The sequence below is a fragment of the Diadema antillarum genome, unplaced genomic scaffold (assembly GCF_040938485.1).
Source record: "Diadema antillarum isolate AM-2024a unplaced genomic scaffold, OU_Dant_1.0 seq00000326_RagTag, whole genome shotgun sequence".
Classification (NCBI taxonomy): Eukaryota; Metazoa; Echinodermata; class Echinoidea; order Diadematoida; family Diadematidae; genus Diadema; species Diadema antillarum.
This window is the reverse complement of record NW_027271344.1, coordinates 1,686,595-1,698,665: the sequence shown is the minus strand read 5'-3', so window position 1 is coordinate 1,698,665 and position 12,071 is coordinate 1,686,595. Positions and strand designations below refer to the sequence as shown.

General features: G+C 36.2%; 1 protein-coding gene across 8 annotated transcripts in view; it reads left to right on the top strand.

Moving 5' to 3' along the window:
• LOC139730688 (uncharacterized) overlaps nt 1–6,280 on the top strand; it is a 144,525-nt gene extending 138,245 nt beyond the window's left edge. For all 8 annotated transcript variants that reach the window (XM_071641549.1, XM_071641547.1, XM_071641553.1 and 5 more), the window contains one exon: nt 3,191–6,280. In XM_071641549.1, coding sequence (XP_071497650.1) covers nt 3,191–3,295 — 105 coding nt within the window. In that variant the 3' untranslated portion in view covers nt 3,296–6,280. The remainder of the gene's footprint in view (nt 1–3,190) is intronic.
• Nucleotides 6,281–12,071: the final 5,791 nt, after the last annotated feature.

The following is a 12,071-nucleotide window of genomic DNA, read 5'->3' as shown; positions in this document are numbered from 1 at the left end:
TGAAAATCAGGAAGAGGTTAATGAGATACAAGATGGTGATTCTCAGCCTACTATCCGGCGAAAGTCAATATCCCTAAAGAGTCATGATAGGGAAACAGAAGGAATATCTCTTGCTGTGCAAATGGCTCGAGGAGCTGCTGTACTGAAACGTGACCGCACAGCTGACAACAGGAGATTGCTTCGGGAGGGACTGTCTCAGTTGATGGGTGCTCCAATGGACATGGTTGGTTTCAAACCAAAAGCAGATTTTGAGCCTGTGAATGATGTTGGAAATGATAATGAAGGACTGAAAGTCTCACGAGAAGTTGCACAAAACAGTATTGCAAGTAATCATAACAACCAGAAGAACCCACAGGAAGTTGCACAAGACAGTGTTCTGAGTGATCATGGAAAACAGGAGAGCTCACAGGTAGTTGCAGAAGATATTGTCATGAGTGATCTTGGAAAACAGGAAAGCTCACAGGAAGTTGCACAAGACAATGTTGAGAGTGGTCATGAAGAACAGAGGGGCTCACAAGTTGTCGAACAGGACCATGTTGCAAGTGATCATGAAGAACTGAACGACACACAAGATGAAGCAACTGGTAACATGAAGGTTAAGTCACAGCTATATTTTTCTGAAGAGAAAAGACTTTCAACTGAATGTGGAGAGTTGTCAAAAAGAAGCAAGCATAATGGAGAGAAAGTTGCAAAAATCATGGTAGATGATCGTGAAAACAAAGATGGTCTAGATGTCATCACAAGTTCAGATGTGCTGAAAACACAAGGAACAGAAGAGCAAGAATGCAGGCAACCTGATTCACTAGATCAGACACAATCACCCTCACCTGCTCCCAAGAAAAGTGCATGGGACATTGTTCGAAGTAAATACAGCAGTGACTTCACTTCAAAACGTGATGTTGATCAAGGATCCACTGGAAGAGGAAAGCATTTGACGCAGGATCAAAAAGAACTAGCCAACTTAGCTAGACGCAGTGTGGTGAAAAGCACCTTAAACATGTTTGGTAGTGACAAAGTAAAGACTGATCGTGCTAGTAGTACAAGCAAATTACCCGAAAACAGAGATGACATATCTGCTTCACAGATAGCTCAAACCAAAAGTGAAGAGAAGAAAAGGGGTCAGTCCAGTATGAAGGAAAGTGACAAAATTCATCTTGCTGCAAACAAAGATGTGAACCCTTGGAAGGATGTTCTGAAAAAAAGGAATGTGACTGAGAAAAAGTCTGACAGAGAAAGAACCAATCCCATGCCAGATGTTTGGTGGAAAGAATCACTAGTAAAGCGGAAAAGTTCCAAAGTTAAGAAAGAAGTGAAAGAGGAACTCCAGGCAGAAGAAAACAAAAGTGCTATTTCAAATGTAGCAGAAAACAAGATCGGCAGTCCGAAATCACCAAACCTAGATCCAGTGCCATTATCCAACCAAAAAGAGCCAAGTGATTTTTTGAAAAAAACTGTTGACAGGAAAGAGGAAAGTGAAGAGAGTGAATATTCTAAGGTTCCAGATAAATCACAGGTCATTCCCTGGAAAGAAGCTCTTAAAAAGAAGAAAGCTGAAGCAGAAGTAAAGAGAAAATCGTATGTTGATCCTCGAAGGAGGGCAGAAGAAGAGCACGAAGAGGAGCATTTTAACTTGATTATGCAGGCACGGAAAAATATCCGACGCTTTTCCAGGAATACAAGTGATGTTACCTCTCCAGCTGTAGATATTTCCACAGATGTTGTCATTCAAAAGAACACTGGTATTTCTTCCCCAGTTGAAGACCCCATCCCTCCAGCGGCTAAAGTAGCTGTTGCCACAGGAGATAGTAATGAAAATAGCACAAAACACAACATAGAACTTCCCGCAGTAGATATGGGTGATGATGATATCACAGACAGTCAGAAGAGCAAACTCCTTAAGAAGCCAGAAGATGACATGAAGCTGGACACTTCTGAAATCCTGTCAGATCAGTCTACAGACGACACAAAGGAAAAGGCTCAAAGGTTGCAGAGCATGAAGCAGAATGTAGCAGCATCGAGTGTTGAGAGAGCAAATAATATGGATGACTCGCAGCATCTAAGTCGCTACCGTCAGATTCATCAGCGAACTCAGAGTATCTTATCAGTCATCAGGGCACAGCAGTCACTTGCCAATGTGCGGTCAAACCATCCAGGAAGCCAGAGTGAGATGCCAAAGACTGGAGATGATTCTACTATCACCCTGAGAGACAATGAGGCACGGATGAGATTGCGTGAAAAGAGAAGAAAAGCGAGATCCAGTCCAAACATTGATTTTGATATGACAGCCTTGAGAAACCTCATGAATGAAAAGGAGCGCAAAGCAGAAGAGACTGATGCTACGCTCACAGATGCTTCAACAGTGGGAACCAAATGGAGTGGATCTCAAAGCCTTTCATCTCAACAGAGGTTTGTGCGGAAGCAGAAGAAAAAAACATATGGAATGAGAAGAGGAATTCCCCTTGGCAGCTCAACAGAAGATTTGTCAGACAGAGATAGTTCATCAGAAAATGACATGTCTGATGTCTCGACAACAACAGTTGTTCCAAGAGTGCAAGATTCTGGATTTTCTGATATTTCATCCTCTGTTGAGCCAGACTCATTAATTTCAAGCACCAAACTTTCCCAGAGGGTATATGGCAATACCAGAGAAAGCACTGTGACACTGGAAGAAAAGCTGTTTGGCAAAGTTAAAGGAAAGGGCAAGACCCTTGGCTCAGATAGAGTTGGCCGAGCTCCGTCATTGAAGGAATCTGCAACTATGTCTGCCTCTCTTACCAACCTAGCTACCCAGCATTCTGCTAGTGACGAGTCCCTCCCAGATGATGTGAAGGAATTCATGGCCATGGACAGGGCAGATCTCCAGCAACTACTTCTGCAACAACAACAAGAGATGCGACTCCTGCGCCAGCAGATGCAAGCAGTACAACTCCAGGCTGTCCAGACTCCAACCAACCCACCTTCTGTCACCTCTAACATCCCTACCCAACCTACACAGACTACTGTCCCAGGCCTTCCTTACATGTTCCCCCATCCTAGCATGGTCATTGCTCCCACCACCTCTGGAATGGTCCCTCCTGTACAGCAGCCCATGTTCTATGTCCACCCTCGCATGCCACACAGTATGCAAATGCCTAGTATGTACCAAATGGGCAACTTTCAGCCATATCCTCCTGTACCTTTTCCTATGCAGGGTCACCCTATCACACAAGCCATCCCAGGCAGTCTGCAGCCTGTTCCAGTCCCACCAGGGTCCACTATCTCTCCGGGGACGCCTGAACAAAGACTAAGTGAATGAACATCCATCGCCAAGCAGTGAAATGGATAGGTAAATGTAAAGTGAGAACTGGCTGCAGAAATATCTATGTTCTATTGGAAAGGCATGTTCTGTACAGATTATTTTGTTGGAATCCAGAAGTGTAACAAAGTTAATGTGCTTTTCAAAAAAAAAAATATCTTTCAAATGGTTATTCCTCAAGGTTCATTGGTAGTTCTCTTATTTGTATGATCATATTGTTTGTGTCATGTATGTTCTACCTAATTATGATTTAGAAAAGTTCTTCAATATTATTGTTTATTCCCTGATGCTATATTGTCGCTACTTTATTTTCAATATCTTATTGACTGAGGAAAAATTTTCCCATTCTTAGTATTCAGCAGATAAAGCCGAATTAGGACCAATATACTTGTAGCATTATGTGTAAAATCTAAGATCCCACATTGAAATAAGTCCAATTTGAAAATCACAAGTCTCCATTTCTTTTGAACTTTAGAGGTTCATTTTATGATTACATGAATAAGCAGCAGCTGTGCTATTATATCAATATTAATCTTAAAAGGAGTTCTGTCAATTGGAGACATTTAATGAATTGTGGCATTTTGTTTATTTCTATGCCAGGAATGAAAATTGATCAGTAATTTTACGCAAGCTGAGGTGCAGGTACTCATTACTGTACAAGTGAAAATATTCGCTAACTCCAGCATAAGGCTAGTGTGTAGCCTATGTGGTATGGATTTTGCAAGCTCTTTTTATAATTTATCAAAACAAACTCTAATTTACACAGTGCTCCTTATGCAACAGATCATGTGATATCTGGATTAATTTTGATTTCTTTCACATGAAACACTAAACAGGTGATTAGTCCTTTGAATCAAAGTTGATTTGATGTGTTGAGGGATTTTTTTTTTTCGTTGTAATTGCACTGTTCATTGATGTTGTATGATATTCTACTTGTACACTTGTAAATGTTTTTTTTCTCTATGAAAAGTTAAAAAAAGAGTGCCTTACACAGTTGATATACCTTTACCTATTGTTTATATGTATGAATAATGAACAGGGTTAGAGCTAATTTCAGGTGCCTGAAAGTGGGCATTGAATTCAAAACTTTTTAGGAGGAAATGGGCGTGTGTGTATATTTCCAGTTTACCCAGAAAATGAGTATGTGCCAGTTGTGCATGTGCTTCTGTAAACTGTGGAAATATATATTTTGTTACTTCACCACATTTGCTAACACATGTCTCGACGATTGAGGCTCTTCCCTTTTATATATATATATATATTTTCTTTCCACATGACAAAGAGGCATGATAAGTTCTTATCATTGGCTTTGTTGAACAAATTTAAATGCGTGAAGTAGTGGAGGAATAGATATTTAGACACTAGCAAGAGAAGAGAATGAATTCTAATGTATGTACACTTTGCATAGATGGTCTTGATAGCTTCAACCCCCGACATAATATAAAGAGCATCTCTGCAAACTGTACTACAAGATGTTTTGAGTAGAACACATGACCGGAAATTGAAATGTTCACGATGAATTTATTTATGAATGCAAAACTTCTGTAGTTAAGGCCTCTCTCAAAAGTAGGATCAGAATCAAGTAGATAAATGTTTACTTTTACAAATTGGCATTTCATGTACCTTTAAATCAGTTTGTTACTTCTTCATGTAACTTATAGTATATGTTGTATTGATGGATTGAAAAAAAGTGTGTATAGTTGTAAACATGTGTTGTTCGTAGGGAAGGCAAACATGTGAGAATGAACATTTAGACTAAATCTCTCCATAAGAGGAATACTTCGATCCGGGAACGGACCATCATGCTTATTCCGGCCAAGACTTTGGTCCATTCCTAGATCTTTCATGGCTACCCTCATGGATGCAGAATTCTGGTAATGTTTCTGAATTATAACACATTTCACTTCAATAGATGGAAACAACAAAATTGGCTATATTTTTATTGTAAATATAACTTGTGTACCACGTATGATAGATATTACATGCCCATTTATTGTATTAGAGAAACACAAAATGTTACCCTTGCTATCTTATCTTTCATCTGACTGTATTTATAACAATTAAGGACACTTTTGAGCCTGCAGATATTTGACAAGTTATGTGCTCAACTAAATGATCATAACACAAGGTTATTTGCCCAAAACATTTGTTCTATACTTCTTGGAGCAATAATACTTAACATTAAAACTAAGCTGAGTTCCTGTTTTTAAATCAAAATCAGAAATACAGTAGCTGATAAGATTATTATAGCTGTGCCTTAGATATACTCATGTCCCTCTCATTAAAGGGATCCACCATGAAATAACTAACAACAAAAACAAAAGCACCTACTCATTGAAACTGAATCTGTTGATACAAAACAACTTTGCATTTCATTTCTCGAGCTTGTGCGGGCAAAGTTGTGAAAACCATAGAGGCAGTCATGAATTTTCATATAAAAATGCATGGCAAAATGTTACATGCACATGAATCAAGATGAGAAGAGGAGAATACAATAATGAGAAGAAGAAATTGGTAATGTGCAATTGTGAAAAAGGACGTGTATGCCTCCCAATGGGGAACATGTGTGAATTTGAACCTGAGTTTTAACTGAGTTTGCACACGCCTCATTTAAGTGGGACATAAGCAGACGAGTACCTATCTTTATTTCTCCCAGCATTGCAAGACTGCCAAAGTATCTATTGTATGTATATTTGGGGAGATCAAAAATAATATCTCAAGTGACCTAACTGTTGGCTGGTGGATCCCTACTAGACTAATTTTCTACTCTCAAACTTCTCAGATTTGTTGGGTTTATTTCTTTTGTTGCAAAAAAAGTTTTGCTGTTTCAGAAAGACTTCATGGTTCATTGGTTTTTGCATGTAGTGTGTCTTCATGTTTGTGTACATTGAACATGTAGTGAACCCTTGAGGATGTTATGCCTTTATGTTGTATCTTTGGTTTTTCCATCAATTAAAAACTGAGTTAACTGAAGAACTGAATAAACGAATTCCTGCATTTTCTTTGCAGTTGTAGGATTGTCTGTATCTCTGACGTCACCATGATGTCACCCATTTTGTAAGATTTGCAGTAGACTATAATAGCATAGGCCAAGAAACATGTGATCAGATATATGCAAATTTTTGCCTCAGTTGCTGAAATACATGTACTAATAAACACATGAAATCGGCCTTGTTGAGCTGATATTATAAACAGATAAGTAAATATGGGGCATATATACACATATAAGTATATACACACAGGATATATATATATATATATATATATATATATATATATATATATCCTGTGTGTATATACTTATGTATGTGTAAATTAAAAAAAAAATCTATATCTATATCTATATATATATAAATATATATATATATATATTTTATATGTATATATATATATATATATATATATATATATATATATATATATATATATACATTTTTTTTTGTATCTGTTTGTAATCAAATATAGCAGAGTCACATCAGAACCAAGGGGTGTGCTTTCATAACGAGTCCTGTTGAAGAAAAATCAGCATACATTTATGAATGTATATGGGAAATGCAATACATGTATTCATTCAGACATGACGAAAAAAAAACCCAATATATCGGGTAAGCAAGGTTGATGAGAACATTACACATCTATTTGGAGCTGATTATAAATATATAGTAAATATGTATTATATTTATATTGAGATTTGTGATTGGATGATTTGGTACCATTGGACAGGGAACCTTGTGAAATCATTCACAACAAATAAGAATAATGGTAAGAATATCTAGCCAATACAAAGTTTGTGAATACATTATTTTCTATAACAAATGGTTTATAAATAGCCCTTGTGCAATTGTATTTTACTTTGGCCTTCAGCCTCTGTGAATCAAAACTGCACTTGGGCTAGTTATGCATTTGTTGTGCTAGTTATGCATTTGTTGTGCATATAATCCATTTAGAGTGCATTCAAGATATATATATGAATAGTTTGTTTGCAAAAACCGATAAGTCCATTTTTGAAGATTTTGAAGTACGATCTCTGTCAAAAAGTACAAAACAATACCTTTTAAATGATATATTGGTCACTACATATAAAAGTATATATTTGAAATTATGGTCAAAAGAAGCATAGTTTTTCTTATTATTCTCTTTATTTTTCTTGAACTTTAATTGCAAATATCTCCATTTGGCAAATATGGACTTATCGGTTTTTGCAGACAAACTCTTCATATATATATATATATATATATATACACGTATATATATATATATATACCCACAAAGAGCTTTGTGTGTGTGTGTGTGTGTGTGTGTGTGTGTGTGTGTGTGCGTATGTGTGTTATCTGAATATGAATTGTAGTGCTTTGTGTGCATGAAACACTTCATCAACACCAGCAACATTTTTTAAAAGGAAAGAATTACATGAGCATGAAAGCACTATACAATCATTGTTAGTAATATTACCCCACAGAGCATAAATAATTATCTATATGCCGGACAATGCATATTATGCACAAATAGCAAAATCTAGAATGAAATGTTATTCTTTTATTGAATGATTTCAAAATTAGGTGCTGTCTCAATTCTTTAAAGGCTAAAGTTTGGTTGGGGAAAGACAGAAATGTGCATGACATGGGTACAAGGAAGAACCATATACAGCATAATAAGTCAATATTTCTTCTTTTTTTGTTCAAAATCAAAATTACTGACAGTAATGTTTGTTATAGCAAAAAGTTATAACCTAATGTTACACATACGAGGGAGGTTGCTTGGGGTATGCATGATCTCCAACTTGTTTTGAAGTTGGCAAGTCCATTTACCACTAATCAAGAACTGGTATGCTTCACAAGCAAGACAAAATTTGCGTACACGAACTATGTCTCAAGAGGAATTTGATATTCTGTGCTATGAACCCTGTGGTGTGTATGTTTCACTGGGACTCATGTGGTCAATACAACAAACAGTTAAAACTGAAAGGGATTTTCTGCTCCACTTGGGATGTATGCAGGACCACACCATTCCTATTATTAATCTATACCTTTTGCTCAGTGTCAGCAATACATGGTATGCTAATACGAAATAATAGCAGCTTCCAGAATCCTTTATACAGTGGTTGGTTTTAACCTTATCATTGCATACATCTTGCATGAGTCAACTCTTCTTTTTTTTCTGCTCTTCTTCTTTCCCTCTGATACCTCAGCTGATACCATGCTGGGAAATGGTTGGCTGCATGACAAACATACGGTACATGCTGTTTATGACAAAACACAATAGATACTGTTTGTCTGGTTGAATGTGGGTGAATATAAAAAAGATGGATCATGATAAAGCACAAATAAGAACGTGGCCATGGATAAATATGTGTGTATATTTGGCATGTTCAAGAGGAAAAAAAGTTGGGACATATTTGCAGAAACTGGCAAGGTACACAATGAATAAAACTATTCTGCAAACTAAAATTGCAAGCAAAGGCTTGCTTGTGTGATTGTGTAAATATGTGTATGTGTGTGGGGGAGGGGGTGGGTGGATGGGTGGGTACATCCACTGATAGACACCAAGACATTGCACAATGTCACTACATTTCTCCCACCAACCCGAGAAGTGTGCTGCTTTTATACACCCTATCGTGAAATGAAGGAGTCACGCTTATATTTAAAAGAATATTGAGCCGTGACATGATTTTCAAGAGTCATTACAGAAGCATGTTGAGAATGACAATTCCATGACTTAACACAGCTCTCATCATTCAACATTGTATTATGTCACATAACAGCATCAAGCGCAAAAACAAGCATTTTTACAATTTGCACAATCAAATGCTTTCTGATCAAATTTATTCAATACAAAATATGATTCAATGAGTTGCATGAACAATCAATCGGAAATATCAAATTTGATATATTTTTGTTACATACACAACATACTTTGTACAAATGGGTTTCACATTCCACTGTGCATGAATATTAAATAGTAATTTGAGAACAAGATATGACACTCAGGTATTCACTTTCAAACAGGATTCTTTCACATCAAGTACTTTGTTGTTTAATCTTAAAATGAAAACATAACAAAAATTCTTACGACCATCTTCCATGATCCAAGTCTTCTTCCTGCCTTCACATGCAACATGAAAAAAAAAAGTGTGTGTCATAGGAGGGATCAAACTAAATATTTCAATTATTGGGTTGGACGATTACAAATCGTTACTCCTACGGTTCAATGCAAAAATGAAATAATATCCAGGTTTGCTATTCCAAAAATGAAATAAGGTTTGTAATTCAGAAGGTTCATTAGCAAGCACAGTTTTCACTTTTCCAGATAAATGAACCTTCATTCATTTTCGGATTGATTAACCTTTGGAATAACAAAGCTTATTTCATTTTCAAAATTAACTTACTTTGGAAAAACAAACTTTATTTTATTTTAAGATTACTGACTGTGGTATAACGACCCTTATTTCATTTTCAGAATAACAACCCTTTAGAATAACAAATCTTAGGAATAATGCAACAAATTATCAGATTAACAAACCATTTTTTCACTATTGGATTAAGGAACTACTAGATATAGGGAATTTATGCATTTTGAAATAACAGACCTTCAGAAAAATGACATGCCACTTAAGGAGGTGATCAAAAGCTAAGGGACTATCATTTCCCTCAAAATAGTATTTCAGACCCCAAAATTTAGAACATTCCTTACATCCTACATATAATAAGATAGGCCTACATATTGATATAAACATATTGATTCATTTTCACTTTGTGTGATGGGCTTTTTGTCATATTTTACAGCTTTACTCAAATGAAAGTTTTTCTCTCCCTCCCAGTACCCCAGTACTTGTGACAATAGCCTATTTTTACTCCAAGGCATTTATACAAACATTTACTGTACAACCAGGAATGTTTGTGTGCATTTTGATTTGGCAAATTGTGCAAGAGCCGAGATTTGCAAAAATTGAAATGCACAAAAAACTTATTGGCAAAACTGAATGCTTTGAATGTCAGTGACAATACACAAAACTTTCATGCTTTACAGCATACTATTGGTTAAAATTATCAATGTTTTGTGTGTAAGATGAGAAACAATACTCTTTCTTATCCCTAAATGATTCAAACGATACTGACTCTCTACTCAAATAATGACACTTGTATTAACATCTTCTTAGAGCCTGTAAACAAGCAGTCAGCAGTTTTTCCTTATAATTCAAATCAAATTTGATATTCTGTGTTGATATTTCTTTGAACAATTTTTCTCGTGTCACTGTGTAATTGCATTCTAAATCATTAACAGTTTGGCTTTGGGACACAATGAGTTGATATGATACACCATATTTGAATTGAGAAGAAAGGAACTGAATTCCTTGCTACTAAAGTCATTATCCTCATTATAGTCAAAGCCCTCTGAACACATGGTTTCAACTTTCACAAAAACTCATCAGCACAGCATAGCTTTTGCCTCGGCAACAAACTAAACATTAATACTCATCTTCCTTAAATCACAATTACCTACTATACAGGGTGGCCCAGAAAGAACGGAACGGCTAAGATCTTTAATTTCAGCAATATCGTTGCAAATGTGTCATTATTTTGCATACTGTTGGAAAGGCCATTTCTTTCCCAAGAGAATGACACCAAGTTCTTTAATTTCAGTTAATGCGTTACGATTTTAGGACCATTTTTGTCAACCCTTGCAATTTTCATAATGTGATCATTTTGCACTCTCAGAGACACCGAAATCAGCGAGAATTCCGCTTGCCATAGAAGCAGTAACATTCACTATGTGTAGAATGTGATTGTCATTGTCTGTTAACATTGTGAATGAGACGACCTGACGACAATAACACTGTCCGCCCCACATTCCGCACATTGCGAACGCTACTGGTTCTACGGTAAGCCGAATTCTCACTGGTTTCTGTATCTCTGAGAGTGCAAAATGATCACATTTTGAAAATTGCAAGGGTTGACAAAAATGGGCTTAAAATCGTAACGCATTAAATGAAATTAAAGAGCTTGGTGTCATTCTATTGGAAAAAGAATGGCCTTTCTAATAGTATGCAACATGATGACATATTTGCAACGATATTGCTGAAATTAAAGATCTTAGGCGTTCTGTTCTTTTTGGGCCACCCTGTATATGTATCACACACGATCTGTCTTCTTTACCATTACATAGAATACAAAAGTATATATCATCACTTGTGCTAAAAATGTCAATGTCTTATCACTGGATATTGTTTTCCATCCATTTACACCAATTGTTCTCCCAAGAGAGAACCTAACATGAAGTTTTCATCCCAAAGAAGAACATGAATTTTGCTGATTTTCTCTTATACATTTATTCATTTATTTTTTTGGAGGTGGAACGTAACACTTAGCATTCCCACAGGAATTAGATTTCCCCAAAAATATTGTCTCAATGGGAAAATATTACTCCCAAGGAACTGTCAAGTGTTACAATACCATATGATTGACAGGGCAATATTTTTTTAAAATAATAATATATGGTCTACATAAATAACCATCATTTCCTTCTAGCCCTGATGGCAGCCATTCAAATTCTGGACTTTCCCTGAAGTGACATCACTGCTCGCAATATAACAATTTTGATCAGTCACTTGAATGCATTATGACCAATCACTGACTGGTATTTGTGCCGAGCATTAAGTATAATGAAATGTTTAAAAAAATCACCTTAACATGTTTATCCAATCACTGACTTGCATTTGATTGATCCATATAAAATAATCAAATATCTGATTTGTCATTCCTCTGTCATAAAAAAAAAA